Source organism: Phycomyces blakesleeanus (assembly GCF_001638985.1).
Source record: "Phycomyces blakesleeanus NRRL 1555(-) unplaced genomic scaffold PHYBLscaffold_11, whole genome shotgun sequence".
Classification (NCBI taxonomy): Eukaryota; Fungi; Mucoromycota; class Mucoromycetes; order Mucorales; family Phycomycetaceae; genus Phycomyces; species Phycomyces blakesleeanus.
In genome coordinates this window covers 475,467-493,205 of record NW_017265144.1, presented here as the reverse complement: position 1 = coordinate 493,205, position 17,739 = coordinate 475,467, and the positions used below count along the sequence as shown (strand labels likewise).

The following is a 17,739-nucleotide window of genomic DNA, read 5'->3' as shown; positions in this document are numbered from 1 at the left end:
AAAGTGACATTTGGAAAGAGAGAAATTGCAAAAAAAAAATCAGAGTATTCATCAAATGTAAAAGAGCACACTTGATTAATATTTTTACATGCTTGATGCATATAAATTTTATCAAGCGACTCTTGTTTCTTACGTCACATACTGCTTACTAGAAATAATTTCAAAGAATGAAAAACTTACTGCTTTTTTCTTTACATATATTTTCCTTCTTTCACTTGCTTCTCTAATACATTGTTTTAGTGAAAACTTTAGCTTTAACTCCAGCCACTACCTTAGTCTTACAAGACGTAAATTTTATTCTGAATTAAAGTAAATGCATTTAGTAGGTTTTTTCTTGTCTTATCTATTTATATAATAATAGACAGATAAACAATAAGATATTAATAACAAACCTATATATACATGGTTTCTTTCTTTCCAAGTGGAATAAAAAGATTGCTCAGAACGTGTACTATAATTATATGACACTTGGTAAAAAGAAATATAGCAGAAAGCCTCACCTAGAAAGAAGTACATGGTAAGCAATGTCTTCACTAGTTACCAGTCAAATATTTTCAGTATTTGTAAGTAATTACAAGTATTATTTTCAAATACATATACCTACATTTTAGTCAATATAAATATATTGTAAATAGAATCTCATACATTAGGGCAATCTACTGGAAACCCATCTGCATCTTCCAAAGAAGTGTCTAATGACTATCTGACATTCAAGCTAAAAGAAATTAATGTTTTTCTTGTAGAAGAATATATGATTATTGCAGAAGCTGCATTAATTGAAATACTAATAATTAAAGAGATTTTTCGCCCAAAAGAAGCAGCTGCAAAAGAAGAAATTGTCGTCTATGAGGCTGCTTTATATGAAGAAAGATGCTCAGCTTTTGCGGAGGCAGAATCTGCTTCAAGGAGCAAGTATGTTGCACTTGCATTTGAACGTGCAGCAGAAATGGCCGAAGAAGCAAAGACACAGCAGAAGATCTAAGTTATAACGGAACAAGCCGTACATGCTGGGTGGAGAGCAGAAGACTGCGCAAGAGAAAAACTGCCGCATGCAGAAGCTCCAGCTTGCAGAAGCCGCATTACTTGCAGCCACCGCAAAGAAATTGGCCGAAGAAGCCCAGGGCAATGCATCAGTGGCAGCAATCCCCCGGCTGCTCTGATTAAGACCAACCACTGGGTCGCATATGCCAGAACAGTGTTGCCATACGTAGCAAAAAAAGTATTCCACTAAATATTTAAAAACAAAAACTATTAACAAAAAATATTTATTTTCAAAGAGCCAGAAGTCAAGTTCCAAGAAATTGCCAAAGTTTGTTAATTTAAAAATTAAAAATTCTTTTATTAGTGTATTTTAATAGTCAATATTCAAAAAATAAAAATAAAAATAGAGAATATTATATTATATTTTTGGCTGAAATTTATAATCTGCTTTTTTTAGATGTAGAATTACTATTAACACGTTTCTCTCTGCATTCTACACTTCTTTACTATCACTATAAATTTTATTTAAGAAAATATATTTTAATAATATTTTTTCGTAAATAAAATAAAATAGGCAGTACATTTTTTCAATATACTTTTACATAGTAAATTTAAGTGGAAAAGCAAGTATTTGTTAAAGCTACTTGGAGTGAAATCATTATATGCGTATACCAAGAGATTATGTGATTATGTATTTGTTATGATAGTAATTTTATGTCATTATGGAAAGAAAATGTAATTTTTGGTGGAAATGTTCAGTGAAAGCTTTTAGTGGAAACTTTCAGAGGAAACTTTCAGTAAACTCTTTGATAAACGTTCTAGGGTAATCTTCAAAGAAGTCTTCAGCCCCCTCTTTTGAAACAGAAACATTTTTATTTTAACTTGTTTTCTTGGTAACTTTTAACTATTATAGGCCAAGTATTAGATCATAAATTCAAAAATTTCTACTTTTTTTTGTATAGTGTGTAATTATTCTCTTTTTTATATAAATGAGATGTGAATATTTTCTTTTTTGAAATATATTTCATTCCAAATATAGTTTTTTTAAAGAGTAATAATTAAGTGATTTATATTATGTATGTAATGTATGACTTGAGTAGTTTTGAAAATGTATAAATACTGACGCAATAGAGAGCATTGCAAATATTGTGAAGGAATGCATGATATATTAAGATAAAAATTTTACTACTTACTAAATACAAACTGTTTATTTATACATGATTATATTCACAATTGCTATTTGATTTTTTTTCTTGAAGAACGCAAAGAGAACTTTTGATATGTATAATTATTGCCGTAAAATAAACATACTTTCTATTATGAGAGTATCTTTTTTGATGTATAGTAATTATCAATTTCAATTCATATAATCTGTCATAAATAGAGATATTTTTATTATACTCATTAATGTAAGATATGAGAAGCTATTATTTAGTATTAATTAAGATGTAATTCAAGACCAAGTTTATTTCATTTTTATGTAAAAGTCTATAGGTAATAAAACAACTGTACGTCTTCTTTCTTTTCAGTTACTTTTTTTTCAAATCTATATATTTCTTTCTAGACTTTCTTTAATACATTAATTCATTTACTATTTAGATATGCACTTTTATTAACCTACTCAACTTTTTATTCTTCTCTTACTATATATTCAATAGGTATGTTAAGAAAACATAGAATTGTAACAAGCATTCAAGCAAGTTTATGATAATGAAAAAAAAAAACTTTAAATATATTATGAATATCTAGAATATAAAAAAATTTATTTTGTACTATTTATTTTTATTCAAAGTACTTATTAATCAAAATATTTTTATGTTTCATTATATAATCTATTATAAATTTTCCAAGATACCTTTACTTGTATATATATATATAAATTAAAGAAGTACACTACAGGAAAAAATGGCGGTTTTTTGCTTTTGTGACTATGTTTTCGGCCTATAATAATTAAAAAATCACTAAAAATCCAATTTGAAACTAGAAAATCTCGGTTTTTTGAAAAGGTTGACAAAAAGCAAATTGACCACCTAAAATTAAATCTCCTGATAGACAAAAGTAAGCTTTAACTACAGACTTTACATTTTTAGTAAATGTAGATTGCATTTGATGACTATTAAAAGTCAGAAGAAAAAGAGAAGAAAATATCTAAACTTTCTGCTGAGAAAATAAAATATGTTAAGACAATTTGAAAAAAAAAATGTATTACAAAAAAAAAACAAATTATAGGTCTGCAAGAGAACCAAGTGACAATTTTGGGCCGCGGTTAAGCTCTGGCCACACTATGTATGTTGTTGTTGTTGTTGTTGTTGTTGTTGTATTTATAGTCGCGTCCGACTTCACCAAACCAACCAATTCTTTGACATCTGCCAGGTGAACTACCTTTGGCTTCATTTGCCCATTGTTAACAACTGGTATACCATTTACCAAACGGACTGCCGCAATCTCTACAAGAGCAAGTGGCCATCTCTTGTTGTTGAGCTTGTGCTCAAAGAAGACAACAACTTTTCCGAAGAAATCCTTGTAAACTGGGGAGTATGTAGAATTTATGTTGCGGTTTTCATCAACCTGAATCTGTAATCTGATGTTATGTGCCTCCCTTACACAATTTTGGTCGAGTGCAGAGTCAATCACACAACCATTGACAAATGCCTTGTGGCTAGTTTGTATAGCTGCTTCAATCATACTACACTCTTTCCCCTTTGATTCGTAGAAGTCTTCAAGTTTCAAAAGACAAGAAATGCCTTCAAAACTATCTCGGATCGTTCTATTCCTCAAAGGCCCCCAGAAATCAATATCAGACCCAGCACCAACACGCTCACCCTCATCTGTCAACGGCCAACCAGCAGTGGAATCTTCATATTGTAAGTGTTGTGCTGTTCTTGCTTCTGTAATCATGACAGTGGCTCCGGCCTCTGCTTGTCGTATTTGTGCTAAGCCAAGCATGATATTGCCAGCGTTAACATTTATAGCAGAATTACTCTTGATAGCCCTTGAGTATTCACTGATTGCCCGTTCCACGGATCTGACACTATATGCACGAGGTGGGCCGTATGCGTCAATCATGAGAGGATAGTGCTGAAGAAGATGCTGGTTTATAGTGAAAATATTGATTTTGATTTTTCCACTTGTAAGCAGCGATTCCAGGTACATGTTCCATATTTCAAGTTTACTGAAGAAAAATAGTTAGAATAAATAATAGAATAACACATAGCTTTTACTAAAATATACCTTTTGATAGAGGTTTGTTCCTCTGCTGATAACTCCCAGCTCATGAGTAGGTTACATGCTTGAACCAAGCCAAGTAACGCGTTCCAGGCAGTTGCATCTCCAATACGCTCTGCCACCAACGTAGGGATGACGAACAGAAGAAAGTCTGCCCAATCGATGGCCTTGAACGACCCGGGGTTCTTGTATACATCCCTCCAATCGCCATGGAAGGATGTAGGGATGGTATTTCTTGTTTTGTACATTGCTGTATCGATCTCCTTCCGAACACCAGAAGAAAGAGCAAAACAATGGTCTGTTCCGTAGGTACCAGAAACCAAACCCCAGACCTGCTTGCTTATTCCATGGCAAAGTCCATGCATCTCATCGAGGGCAAAAAACAATGGTTTAGAGAATACCTTCAATGTTGCCAGGGGGGATTGTCCGTTTAACCCTTTGCGGCTGGATGCACTGGCCTGGGAAAAATTCTAGAAACTTTCCAGCGTACGGATATTGGTGCTGGGCAAAGTTCTGAAGTATTGTCCGTGCTTGGGACATTGGCCGACAACATGACAGATATGGCAACCGTCTTTGCTCATATGTCCAGAATGATATGCCAACTTTGCTAAGGCGGGAATGTCACCAGTGACCATTAAGACATATACCTTGGCACGAATGGTCTCGTTTGGTGTCTTGATGACCATCCCTTCGCTCTCCAACACCAGGAGCTCTTTCATCGTTGGTTCCATGAACGACCAGAAATTGGCAGGTGCACCTGGACCTGGGATCATTGCGATCTGGAGCATTCTGCTTCTCTCATACTGGACCATGGGATTCAGGTTAAGAATGGTGGCATGGAGGATCGTTACAGAACCAGGAACATTGTGTGGCATGAATCCATCAACAGACAACGAAATTGCAATGTCATCTTTTCCAGAAAACAGATGTTTTGCTTGCTGGTAAACCTGGCCATCAAACACATCGGTTTTACTTCTATCCGAGCTTGACTCATGATTATGGCAGTAATGCATATCTGCTCTTGTATTCTTGTTGGCTAACGCAAGAGCCAGTTGTCTCGCCAATGGAAGCTGTATCATCGTGGCAGCAGCAACCAGATCACCACCCTCAGTTTCTCCACGTCTTGTTTTGTACCGGCTTTGTCCACAGTTGGAGCACTCAGTCTGGGATGGACTGGTAAAGAGCATACATCCCCTCTGACAGATATCATGGACTGTCTCTTCAACACCAGAGAAACGCTTCAAAAGCTTTTTGCCGAGATGAGGAGTACATGCTCTGTATGTAATACAAGTCGACGTTTCCAAAATGCTGTTGAAATGCTTGACTATCATTTCATGGGCATTGCAGGAGATATCAAAATCCTTAATGATCTTGAGAAACTCAAGGTTCTTTGCGTCCTCTTTGTCAGGGGTAGATGCAAGCTGACTGAAGTCAAAAACCAAAGGAGATGTTTCGTTTTCAATGATATCCATGTCATTGCCAAGTTCCACATCATACTTTAACAAGGTAGATAATAATTAGCATTATATAATAAGACATGTATATATATATATATATATCTTACCATAGACTCATCATTATCATCATTACTGAAGATATTCATAATTGGATCATCGTTATCTTTGCTGTTGAGTGTATCTATAATCTGATCTTCAATTGCATCAGCACGTTCTCTGCTTGTTTATGAAGGTAACAATATAATTAATTACACTTTCTAATAGTATGTATGTGATTTGTAGTCTTACTCGATAGTGTCGTTCGAGACAGTGTTCAAAACAACACTGACTTGTCCAGGAACAGGCGTGGTCTGTGAAGTCTGGATATCATTATGTCTTCTATGACGTTTCTTAAAGCATTGAGCTCTACAACTCTTGGCTTTTTTTAAATTGGTGTGGCGCTCTTTGCATTGATTGCATTGGTAACTATCAAGGATTGAATTTGAAGACATTTTTTAGGTTGGAAATAAACACTTAAGAATAAAGGTATGAATATTGATAATTCCTTTTAAATAATATGCCTTTATACTTAATAGCGTTGAGATTTGTATAGACTTAATGACTACAAGTAGGCAATGACATAGATGATACAAATATAAACTCAGGAACAGAAGCTAAAACATTGCGTAATAGCTGTTATTAGAACTACAGTAGCCCAATAATAATATTGGCTGGACCAATAGGTTAAACTCATTTATATGAAACTAATAATAGACAATAGAAAATTTTTTCGGCCTTTATCTTTCTTTCACAGCAATCCTTTTTCTCAGGTAAACCAAACTCTCAACATGAATAACACAGATAACAATTCCATCTCTTTGCTACACACCATGTACAATGAGATACTATCTTTGAAGGCAGGCCAAGAAAAGGCCAAACTTGAAATGAAGGCACAGATCGAAGAGTTGAAGCTCAAAATGAAGACGAGTATCGAAGATTTGAATTTGGAGATTACTGCTCTCCAGAGCCAACTGGAGAATAGAAACATTTCCAACCAACACACTTCGCCTTCTGTCTCTGCCATTGTAAGACAAAAAATAAAACGAGTTGAATATATATTAATATGTCATTTAATAGTCTAGTGCTAATACCATCCGCAAACCGGTGAGCATATTCTGTGAAATAACTTTAAAGCATATCTTCAAGATGATAAGTGAAGACCTTGACATTGAAGTAACAAGTAACGAAAAGGCCACACTCAATATGTGTACAAAGCTTATATGTGATGATATGGCTGCCCATCCTTCAGTGATCGCTCTTGGTCCTAATCCTAGCTGGGGGTCTATACCAGTAGCACTTAAGAAAGAAATGTGTGCCAGGCACACAAATATAATGAAGGATTCTGGTATAGACTTCACTAGATGTCTCGGAAACTGGGCATCAACTGCAGGAGTTGCACATCTCTGGAGGGACCGCCATAAAAAATTACAGTCTCGTAAGTAATCCAGTGTAGTGGAATTGAATAGGATATTTTACTATGAAAACCTAGAATATTAAATAGTAAATAGCCAATAAAATGTATCTATAGATTTTTTTATGCTTTAACAGCCAATAAAATAAACAATATTATTTATTTTTCTGTCATAACAACCAATAAAAATGATTAATAAAAATGATCTTCTATTGTAATAACCAATAAAAATTTGTATTTATTAAAATGATCAAACATTTACATGTATATTATCCAATAAAAAACTGTTTTCATAAAAGTAACATTAAAAAAAAATTACTAGTGTCCAATATAATTCCTTTCTAAGCTAAAATATTAAAGTAATAAATGACATTTAAGAGAGTACCCAATAAAAGTAATCGATTATATAATATACTTTATACAATAAAGAATGAAACGCTGTCCAATAGAAGAGCCAACAAAGGAGAATCAGAAAGCGGAGATCTGTAATATGTATTTAAACTCCAGGGGGGCAAAGTGGATATTTGGCAAAAAACCGCCACAAAGCCGCCTTGTCAAACCGCCATAAAGCAGCCATAAAACCCCACTTTTTTTTCCTGTAGTGTAGTAGTACTATCAAAATCTTCTAAGCTTTTATGACATGATGAGTATTAGCTTTTTTTCTCTTTCTTTTGGTTATTGAACTATCAACCGGCATGTAGATAGCTCCAAATCTTCACACCCTTATTTTCCTCATTTTATTTTTCTTACCACTCAAACAACTCCATCTTTACCTACCACATTATGAATCTTGACCCATCCAGCCAGACTATGTTTCGTGATTGGTCGTCTACCCAATTGGAATGAGTCTCGGCCCCATTGCAACAGCCGTTGTTACCATCTTTTGGTCAAAGCTAGTCTGAGGGCTGTAATACTCGAACCTACTACCAGATTACTTGAGAGAGATAAAAAGAGAAATAGATTACATCAATGTTGGTTTACAAGCGATAATATTCTTCTTCAATGCCAATTTCAGATGATTACCTGAGGTACATGGATTCTTTTGTACAATCTTCACATGCAATTTGGTCTCATCTATCTTTTTCTTTTTTCTTCTTTGGTTTCGTGTCGTCCGGAGATTCAGGCGGGTAATTTCTACTTATTTTTTGACAAACTTCTTTATGATACTTTGACCAGTCGAAAAATTCAATTTCGTAAGGTTTATGATGGTGGTTGGACCTTCTCAAGCTGAAATTCAAAAAGAGGTTTAGGCCTCCTTGATCTTTTAACTCAACAATATTTTTGTTATTATTATAAAGGACCATGACTGCTTTCTGATGTAGATGTAAATGTAGGTGGGTGTGGGTGTGGGTGTGGATGTGAGTGTGCTTTATATTGGAATCAATTGACAAGAAAAGGACAAAGCTAAAATTAAATTAAAATAAAATAAAATAAAATAAAATAAAATACAAAATTATGACTTTTCTCAGTTCAAATTATGTTATTAATAATAAAGACAGTTTTTCTTATGTTGCAGCAATAGTCATATAGATAATTTATTTCATAACGATAAAACTAATAAAGCTAATGATAATGCTAATAGTAATGCTAATAGTAATAGTAATAGTAATGGGACAAAAGATAAAAGGCAAAATATAATATATAATAACAAAACAATTTATTTATTTATTAAATCCATCTCTACTCCTTCCCCTGCCCTTGATCCTGATCCTAATCCTGATTCTCTTCTCTCTGCTCTTGGCTCTTGGCTCTTGGCTCTTGGCTCTTGGCTCTTGGCTCTTGGCTCTTGGTTCTTGGTTCTTAGCTTTTGGATTTTTGAATCTGGTCTTTTAATTAATAGAATCAGTAGATTTAGTTGTTATATTTGTTATATTTGTTATATTTGTTATATTTGTTATATTGGTTATATTGGTTATATTGGTTAGATTGGTTAGATTGGTTAGTTCCCGTTGCTTGTTAGTATCTGTTGCTTGTTAGTATGTTAGTCTGTTGCTCTTTGCTTCCTGTCGCTATACAAGTAAACTTTTGTTAGTTTTTTTTTCATCTGCTTAAGAAAGCAGTTTCTTTGCTGCATATCCAATGACTGCTCCAGCGTATGCCATCCATTTTGACGCCTTCATTGACAAAGCTTTTGGGATTGCTGCTGTTGCTGCTGCAGCAATTTCGGCTACTATAGCTGCTCTTTCGGCCACGCCTGTATACTTGGTAAACGCCTTCTCAGCCATCTTCTTAGTGGCTGCGGCAGCTTGTGCCGCTTCTTTGGCTCTGCTTTCTGCCACGGGGACTCTCTCTCGGGTGGTGACGGTTGCCACAAAGGCAACGTGCGCAGCGTTAGCCGTGATTGTGGCCACTTTTTGCCTAGTGGCCGCTTCTTGAGTCATCTCAATGGCATAGGCTGCCCCCGAGCCAGAATATGGTATACCAGCTCCAAGGTAAGTCAGTGTGTCTTGTTTGGCACAGAGTGCGGTATGGAAAGCATTGTCAGATGCTGCTGCTGACTGGGCTGTGCATGTGCATGCCGCCACATACGCGTCTTCAGCACAGGAAATCGCCTGTACAGCTAGTCTTACTCCTAGCTCGGTGTTATCTGCTGCCACTTGTGCAGCTGAAGCTACGGCTTCGGCTGCAGCAGCTTTCTCGGAAAGTTCCATGGCAATTTCCGCAATCTCCTCAGCTTGCGAAGCTATGAAAGCAGCTTCTTCGACAAGGAAGACATCGGCTGCTGCTGCTTCAAGAGCTAGCTCACGCTCAGCCAGCTCGGCCTCCAAAGCTTTGGCAGCGGCATTCTTGATAGTCAGCTCACGCTTGGCAACTTCAGATGGGGTTTCAATAAGTCTCCCTAATGAAAAAAAAAGCAAATTTACAATGTTGTTAGGTTGACTGTTATATAGGTATACATATAGAAAAGAATAAAAACAATATAATATATTACTAATATATGTAATTACTTACTAATACCGGCCAAGCTGGACCGACAATCGGTGAAGACAATGTTCACCGCATGCTTCTTTCTGGGAGGAGCCTCTCTCTCTTCTTGGCCAAGCAACATGTCCTGCACAGTTCTCTTGACCCCTCTTGGGAACAAAGGAACTACATATATAAAACTGTTATTAGTATTTTATTGTTTCTGTCTATTATTATATAAAGAGATAAAAAGAACAAGAAACTTACCAAACGCGTCTGCTCTTCTAGACGAGCGTCTGCGTCTCACAAGACCGCGGTTGGTGATGCGGTTGCAGTTGTGGTAGTGGTAGTGGTGGCTGTTGCTGGTGCGGTTGGAGCTGGAGATGAGGTTGTCGCTGAGGCGAGGCATTGTAAAAACAAGCGATAAGAGAATGGGTGTAAAGAGAAAATCCAACGGAGGGGGGGAACGATGCTTTTTTATACCTTTTTTTTTCTTTTCGATTCTTTGGAATGTTTCTTGGCCAATAATATTCAAGGTAAACAACGGGTTATTATGGATAAGATATGCATGTACTAATCAAAAAGGCGTAATAACAAAAAAAGCTTTTTTTTCTTTGATGAATATTCAAGTCTTTTCTTTTTTATTCTTTGTTTTCTTTACTTGAGCAGTGTAGATTTTGTTCTTTGCTTTATTATGTTAGAGTCCAAGAGACGCAAAAGATAGGTTATGATATTCAAACTGCCCTTTGAGAGTACTGTCCATGTAAATGAATACTAAAAAGCAAAGGGAGTACCTTTTCTTTTTTTTAAAAAAAAAAAGCGGAAGTGATAACCCTTGGGCTGCATATTCTTATCAAACACATTCCTTTTTTCTTTTGCTTCTTAGATTACCTTGAGTCAATCATTTGCAATTTAGAATACACATTGTTGTGGTGGTTGAAGTTGAAGAAGTTTTTAAGAGGAAGAATTCAAGATTTGAAATTAGGAACGAAGATTCGTGAGAACTTGTGTAGGTTTTGTTTATTGAGAAAGATTTTGTATCAAAGTTTGACGAGGTTCCTACACTGAACTACTACTGCTATTTATATTGTTTTGGATTGGGAAAATTATATGACTGGGGTCAGGTAATCGATCCTATCTGAGCCTTAATCAGAGCAACGTGATCTTGGGATAATTAATGTATGATTAATTATATAAATGTGTGTAGTCCCAATGAAGTATTAACATCAAAAGTAAATGTGTTTATGAGTTATAATTATGCTTATAATAATCCACTGATGTATCCCATATTATGGTGATATCATCATATGAAATATAATCACTATCATGCATGCTAAACCTGTGTGTTAAATAATAAAGTAATCGGTAGACACCTTTGACTGGAATAGCTGATGCCTTATATTATTTCCTTCAGACTTATTCTCAATTACAGCAGTAGTCAATACTCATTTACAACACACATGCTGGCAATAGAGTATCTGACTGGGGAGTTAAGTAATTAGTTATAGCTTTATTATTAGTAATGGCGTTCGATCTGCAAAGTGCCTATGGTCAGGTTGTTGGCCTGGACAACTGACTACCAATTCGTCTCATTCCTTTTTACCTAACGCAATATTCTTATGTTGCTGCACTTATTTGCCGATTAGGGGCAACCAACAGCTGCGCCTTCTGTACCAAGTTCTCAAAGCTAGTATAACAAGGAATCGTAAGTAATTACTTGAATTTTTCTTAAAGATATATTCATATATATATATATACAAAACAAAGCCGTTTGTACAAATTCTCATTCAATTCAAGAAAAATTATTAGAGGTGTTCTCTAGCGTCCTCAATATATTTATTATATAAAAGTGCTATGGTCGGTCTGATCGACAAATATAGAAATTTTTGCTAGTATTATGGTAATGATGTAATAAATAAACAGCTATTGAGAGTAAGGGGGTACATATTTCTAATTTTCAAATATAAAACTATATATTTTTTTATTACTATCAGTACCCCTTTTGAAAATTGTTATTTTCTTTTATTATCAAGAGTTTTGTCTTAAAGTCGAATAATATCTGTTTGCTCTTAGAAGTAAGATCAAAAAGAAAAAGCCTTCATTGATTGATTGACTTCTTTAATATTTTTTTAAATGATTTTATACTGTTGGAGTATAGTATTGACTAGAGCATCAAATTAGTAGTTCAGATACAGTACTTGCATTTAACTCATCAAGCGCTTTTATTTTTTTATAAAAGAAAAACATTTAGGGGGCTTCAATATTTTTTTTGATAAAGCATTCTGTTAGTAATTGTGTTTCTATTCCGTGAGCATTTTCTATCTGCATATTTCTTTATCTTAATTTATAATTTTTTTTGAAGTATAAAGCTGTCATGGAAAAACAAAAGAGTACATTGAATGGACCTGATTCTTGTTCTGTTAGCCTGCAAATATATTACTAGAAAAAATAAATACGGAATTATTTAGAGCATTTACAGCACGTAGCACTTACATTTTTTTTTAAAAAATTGTCTGCAGCCATGGAATTTCCAGTAGCAATGCATTTTATTACTCTTTTATATTCATGACTATGAGCATAAAAAATTACATATAGCACTCAAAAAAAATAGTTGCCTTTGTGTTTTAATCACTTCCTCTTCTTCTTTAAACCAAAACTAATATATAGCAATAGTTAGAAAGTCTCAAAGAAATTATGCTCACTACAAAGCTGATAATGCTTAAATTATTTAACTTGCTTTTTTGTTAAATTACAATTAGAGGAAAAGGGTCTAATAAAAATATCTGGAGAAAATAAGAATGTATTTGAAAGTATAAGTATTTTTCAAGTGCTTTTTTATTGAAAATAAAAGTGCTACAGTTGCAAATTCTCATAAAATCACAGAATCTCAAAAGATTTCATAATTTTTAGAAAATAAAATTAAAAGGGGGGAGTGAGATGAATATCAGTCATGCGATCCATGCAAGAGTGGCGTTTTAGAGAAACCTTATATTTTTTTATAAAATGATTGGGTAGGGGCAATCAAGTGTTTCAAAAAATATCACCACGGCTAGGAAAACTTTGGTGATTTATAAACCGGTTCGTTGGACGGGGTAGCTATTTGTTTCAGAAACGCCTAAGTGTTTCAGAGAATTTTTTAGATATTTTTATAAATTGAATTAGACGGCCTAGTTTTTTTTTACATATAAATTTGATGCTTTTGTGAGGCAAAAAAAGAGATACCTTCACCATTCATTTTGTTAACGAATCTAAATATATCCTAAGATTTTCAGAATTGGTCAATACCCAAAAATCGCCCCGTTACTATTCGTTTATTAAAAAATCCAATGCTTTTCTAGACTCTTAGAAATAATTTCAACATATAATCAATCCTTCACTATTCGTTTTATAAAACCAACCCCCCAAGACTCTCTTAACTCTGACTTCATAAACACATAACTTACCCTTCCCCCCACTCTCTCACTCCCCCCTTTTAATTTTCTTTAAAAATTGCAAAATTTCTTAAAACTCTGTGATTTTATTATAGAATCTGCAGCACTAGCACTTTTACTTTTACTTTTACTTTCAGTAAAAAAGCACTTGAAAAATACTTATACTTTCAAATACATTCTTATTTTCTCAAGATATTTTTATTTAAATCTTTTTCTTTTAACTATAGTTTAATAAAAACAAAAAGCAAGCTAAATACTTTCAACATTATCAGCTTTATAATAACCATAATTTCTTTGAATTATTTCTTTTAATTATTGCTATATACTATTTTTCGCCTTAAAGAAGAACAAAATTAAAGAGTGAAAAAAATAACCATTTTTTTAAAATGATCCATTTGCTTCCCACACTCAAGCTCATAGACATTAAAAAGCAATAAAATACGTTGTAGTTGGAAATGCGTCAATTACAGAAAAAGCTTAACATCATTTTGCAAAAAGCATTTAATTAATAGACAAATTGAATTTAAATATTAATTTTTTATATACCTTAATGATCCTCTATTTTTTTCGGTTACTACTCACATATTTGCAGATTAAGAAAATAATAATTACTACATTCAATTCACTTTCTTCTTTTTTGAATAAAGCAGTTGAATCTTTAAAACAAACTCATAACCAAGATGAGTAAAAAAAATTAAATATTCAAATAGAAGATGCTTAGGGAATCTATTGTGGAAAGATTTTTTTTTATTGAAAACCTCTAATTTTTTTATAAAACTAAATATATAAAAAAAAGATGAGATATACTAAATATTAAGACAGTGCTATAGTATGTAATATACTCCAAATATGCGAGTCTATTTGAAAGTATATTAAACAAATAAATCAATAAATTTTCTTTCTTTTTGGATTTAATATATATTGAAGTAGCTGTATAGTTTTCTGTTCATAATAAGCGCATATTTATTACTTAATAAACTATTTTTATTCATAAATATGTAATTGCTGCAACAGACAATACTGTTTTCCAAAAAAAAATATGAAAGTTTCCTGGAAAGCTGAAAAATTGAATAGAAAAGCTGTTTGTTATTTGATAGAAATTTCCTGACTATTTACATGAAAATATAGATAATTGATTTGATAAAATTTGTATTAGAATAAAGATGTCAATTGTACCAGCTTATTTTGAAAAATAGTGATATAAAATCGAAAATAAGAAAAAGTAATCTGTAAAATAAGATAGTGGGATTTCAGAAAGAAAAGATAGCTATGAAAAACATCTTATTAGAAGAGGAAGAAATTGAAACTTCAGAAAAGATAGTAATCATAAAGACAATGCAATCAAAGTGACATTTGGAAAGAGAGAAATTGCAAAAAAAAAATCAGAGTATTCATCAAATGTAAAAGAGCACACTTGATTAATATTTTTACATGCTTGATGCATATAAATTTTATCAAGCGACTCTTGTTTCTTACGTCACATACTGCTTACTAGAAATAATTTCAAAGAATGAAAAACTTACTGCTTTTTTCTTTACATATATTTTCCTTCTTTCACTTGCTTCTCTAATACATTGTTTTAGTGAAAACTTTAGCTTTAACTCCAGCCACTACCTTAGTCTTACAAGACGTAAATTTTATTCTGAATTAAAGTAAATGCATTTAGTAGGTTTTTTCTTGTCTTATCTATTTATATAATAATAGACAGATAAACAATAAGATATTAATAACAAACCTATATATACATGGTTTCTTTCTTTCCAAGTGGAATAAAAAGATTGCTCAGAACGTGTACTATAATTATATGACACTTGGTAAAAAGAAATATAGCAGAAAGCCTCACCTAGAAAGAAGTACATGGTAAGCAATGTCTTCACTAGTTACCAGTCAAATATTTTCAGTATTTGTAAGTAATTACAAGTATTATTTTCAAATACATATACCTACATTTTAGTCAATATAAATATATTGTAAATAGAATCTCATACATTAGGGCAATCTACTGGAAACCCATCTGCATCTTCCAAAGAAGTGTCTAATGACTATCTGACATTCAAGCTAAAAGAAATTAATGTTTTTCTTGTAGAAGAATATATGATTATTGCAGAAGCTGCATTAATTGAAATACTAATAATTAAAGAGATTTTTCGCCCAAAAGAAGCAGCTGCAAAAGAAGAAATTGTCGTCTATGAGGCTGCTTTATATGAAGAAAGATGCTCAGCTTTTGCGGAGGCAGAATCTGCTTCAAGGAGCAAGTATGTTGCACTTGCATTTGAACGTGCAGCAGAAATGGCCGAAGAAGCAAAGACACAGCAGAAGATCTAAGTTATAACGGAACAAGCCGTACATGCTGGGTGGAGAGCAGAAGACTGCGCAAGAGAAAAACTGCCGCATGCAGAAGCTCCAGCTTGCAGAAGCCGCATTACTTGCAGCCACCGCAAAGAAATTGGCCGAAGAAGCCCAGGGCAATGCATCAGTGGCAGCAATCCCCCGGCTGCTCTGATTAAGACCAACCACTGGGTCGCATATGCCAGAACAGTGTTGCCATACGTAGCAAAAAAAGTATTCCACTAAATATTTAAAAACAAAAACTATTAACAAAAAATATTTATTTTCAAAGAGCCAGAAGTCAAGTTCCAAGAAATTGCCAAAGTTTGTTAATTTAAAAATTAAAAATTCTTTTATTAGTGTATTTTAATAGTCAATATTCAAAAAATAAAAATAAAAATAGAGAATATTATATTATATTTTTGGCTGAAATTTATAATCTGCTTTTTTTAGATGTAGAATTACTATTAACACGTTTCTCTCTGCATTCTACACTTCTTTACTATCACTATAAATTTTATTTAAGAAAATATATTTTAATAATATTTTTTCGTAAATAAAATAAAATAGGCAGTACATTTTTTCAATATACTTTTACATAGTAAATTTAAGTGGAAAAGCAAGTATTTGTTAAAGCTACTTGGAGTGAAATCATTATATGCGTATACCAAGAGATTATGTGATTATGTATTTGTTATGATAGTAATTTTATGTCATTATGGAAAGAAAATGTAATTTTTGGTGGAAATGTTCAGTGAAAGCTTTTAGTGGAAACTTTCAGAGGAAACTTTCAGTAAACTCTTTGATAAACGTTCTAGGGTAATCTTCAAAGAAGTCTTCAGCCCCCTCTTTTGAAACAGAAACATTTTTATTTTAACTTGTTTTCTTGGTAACTTTTAACTATTATAGGCCAAGTATTAGATCATAAATTCAAAAATTTCTACTTTTTTTTGTATAGTGTGTAATTATTCTCTTTTTTATATAAATGAGATGTGAATATTTTCTTTTTTGAAATATATTTCATTCCAAATATAGTTTTTTTAAAGAGTAATAATTAAGTGATTTATATTATGTATGTAATGTATGACTTGAGTAGTTTTGAAAATGTATAAATACTGACGCAATAGAGAGCATTGCAAATATTGTGAAGGAATGCATGATATATTAAGATAAAAATTTTACTACTTACTAAATACAAACTGTTTATTTATACATGATTATATTCACAATTGCTATTTGATTTTTTTTCTTGAAGAACGCAAAGAGAACTTTTGATATGTATAATTATTGCCGTAAAATAAACATACTTTCTATTATGAGAGTATCTTTTTTGATGTATAGTAATTATCAATTTCAATTCATATAATCTGTCATAAATAGAGATATTTTTATTATACTCATTAATGTAAGATATGAGAAGCTATTATTTAGTATTAATTAAGATGTAATTCAAGACCAAGTTTATTTCATTTTTATGTAAAAGTCTATAGGTAATAAAACAACTGTACGTCTTCTTTCTTTTCAGTTACTTTTTTTTCAAATCTATATATTTCTTTCTAGACTTTCTTTAATACATTAATTCATTTACTATTTAGATATGCACTTTTATTAACCTACTCAACTTTTTATTCTTCTCTTACTATATATTCAATAGGTATGTTAAGAAAACATAGAATTGTAACAAGCATTCAAGCAAGTTTATGATAATGAAAAAAAAAACTTTAAATATATTATGAATATCTAGAATATAAAAAAAATTATTTTGTACTATTTATTTTTATTCAAAGTACTTATTAATCAAAATATTATTATGTTTCATTATATAATCTATTATAGATTTTCCAAGATATCTTTACTTGTATATATATATATAAATTTAAGAAGTATAGTATAAACCAGAGAATCAAAATTATTTCCGCAATTTAATAAATTGAATTGTAGCACTTACACAAAGTGCTACTAT

At 32.5% G+C, this 17,739-nt stretch overlaps 3 protein-coding genes across 3 annotated transcripts; all 3 read left to right on the top strand.

The window, feature by feature from the left end:
- Positions 1-524: 524 nt before the first annotated feature.
- PHYBLDRAFT_145673 (hypothetical protein) lies at positions 525-1,160 on the top strand (the record flags this gene model as incomplete). The annotated part of the gene is made up of 3 exons (XM_018431512.1): positions 525-567; positions 636-935; positions 1,018-1,160. The coding sequence occupies 3 exons, from the start codon at positions 525-527 to the stop codon at positions 1,158-1,160; spliced, it is 486 nt and encodes a 161-aa protein (XP_018291309.1).
- Positions 1,161-6,490: 5,330 nt separating this feature from the next.
- PHYBLDRAFT_168622 (hypothetical protein) lies at positions 6,491-7,247 on the top strand (the record flags this gene model as incomplete). The annotated part of the gene is made up of 3 exons (XM_018435906.1): positions 6,491-6,727; positions 6,780-7,137; positions 7,231-7,247. 3 exons carry the CDS (start codon positions 6,491-6,493, stop codon positions 7,245-7,247), a joined length of 612 nt encoding a protein of 203 aa, XP_018291308.1.
- Positions 7,248-15,315: 8,068 nt separating this feature from the next.
- Positions 15,316-15,951, top strand: PHYBLDRAFT_145669 (hypothetical protein; the record flags this gene model as incomplete). Its single annotated transcript, XM_018431511.1, has 3 exons — positions 15,316-15,358; positions 15,427-15,726; positions 15,809-15,951. 3 exons carry the CDS (start codon positions 15,316-15,318, stop codon positions 15,949-15,951), a joined length of 486 nt encoding a protein of 161 aa, XP_018291307.1.
- Between the last annotated feature and the right edge of the window lie 1,788 nt (positions 15,952-17,739).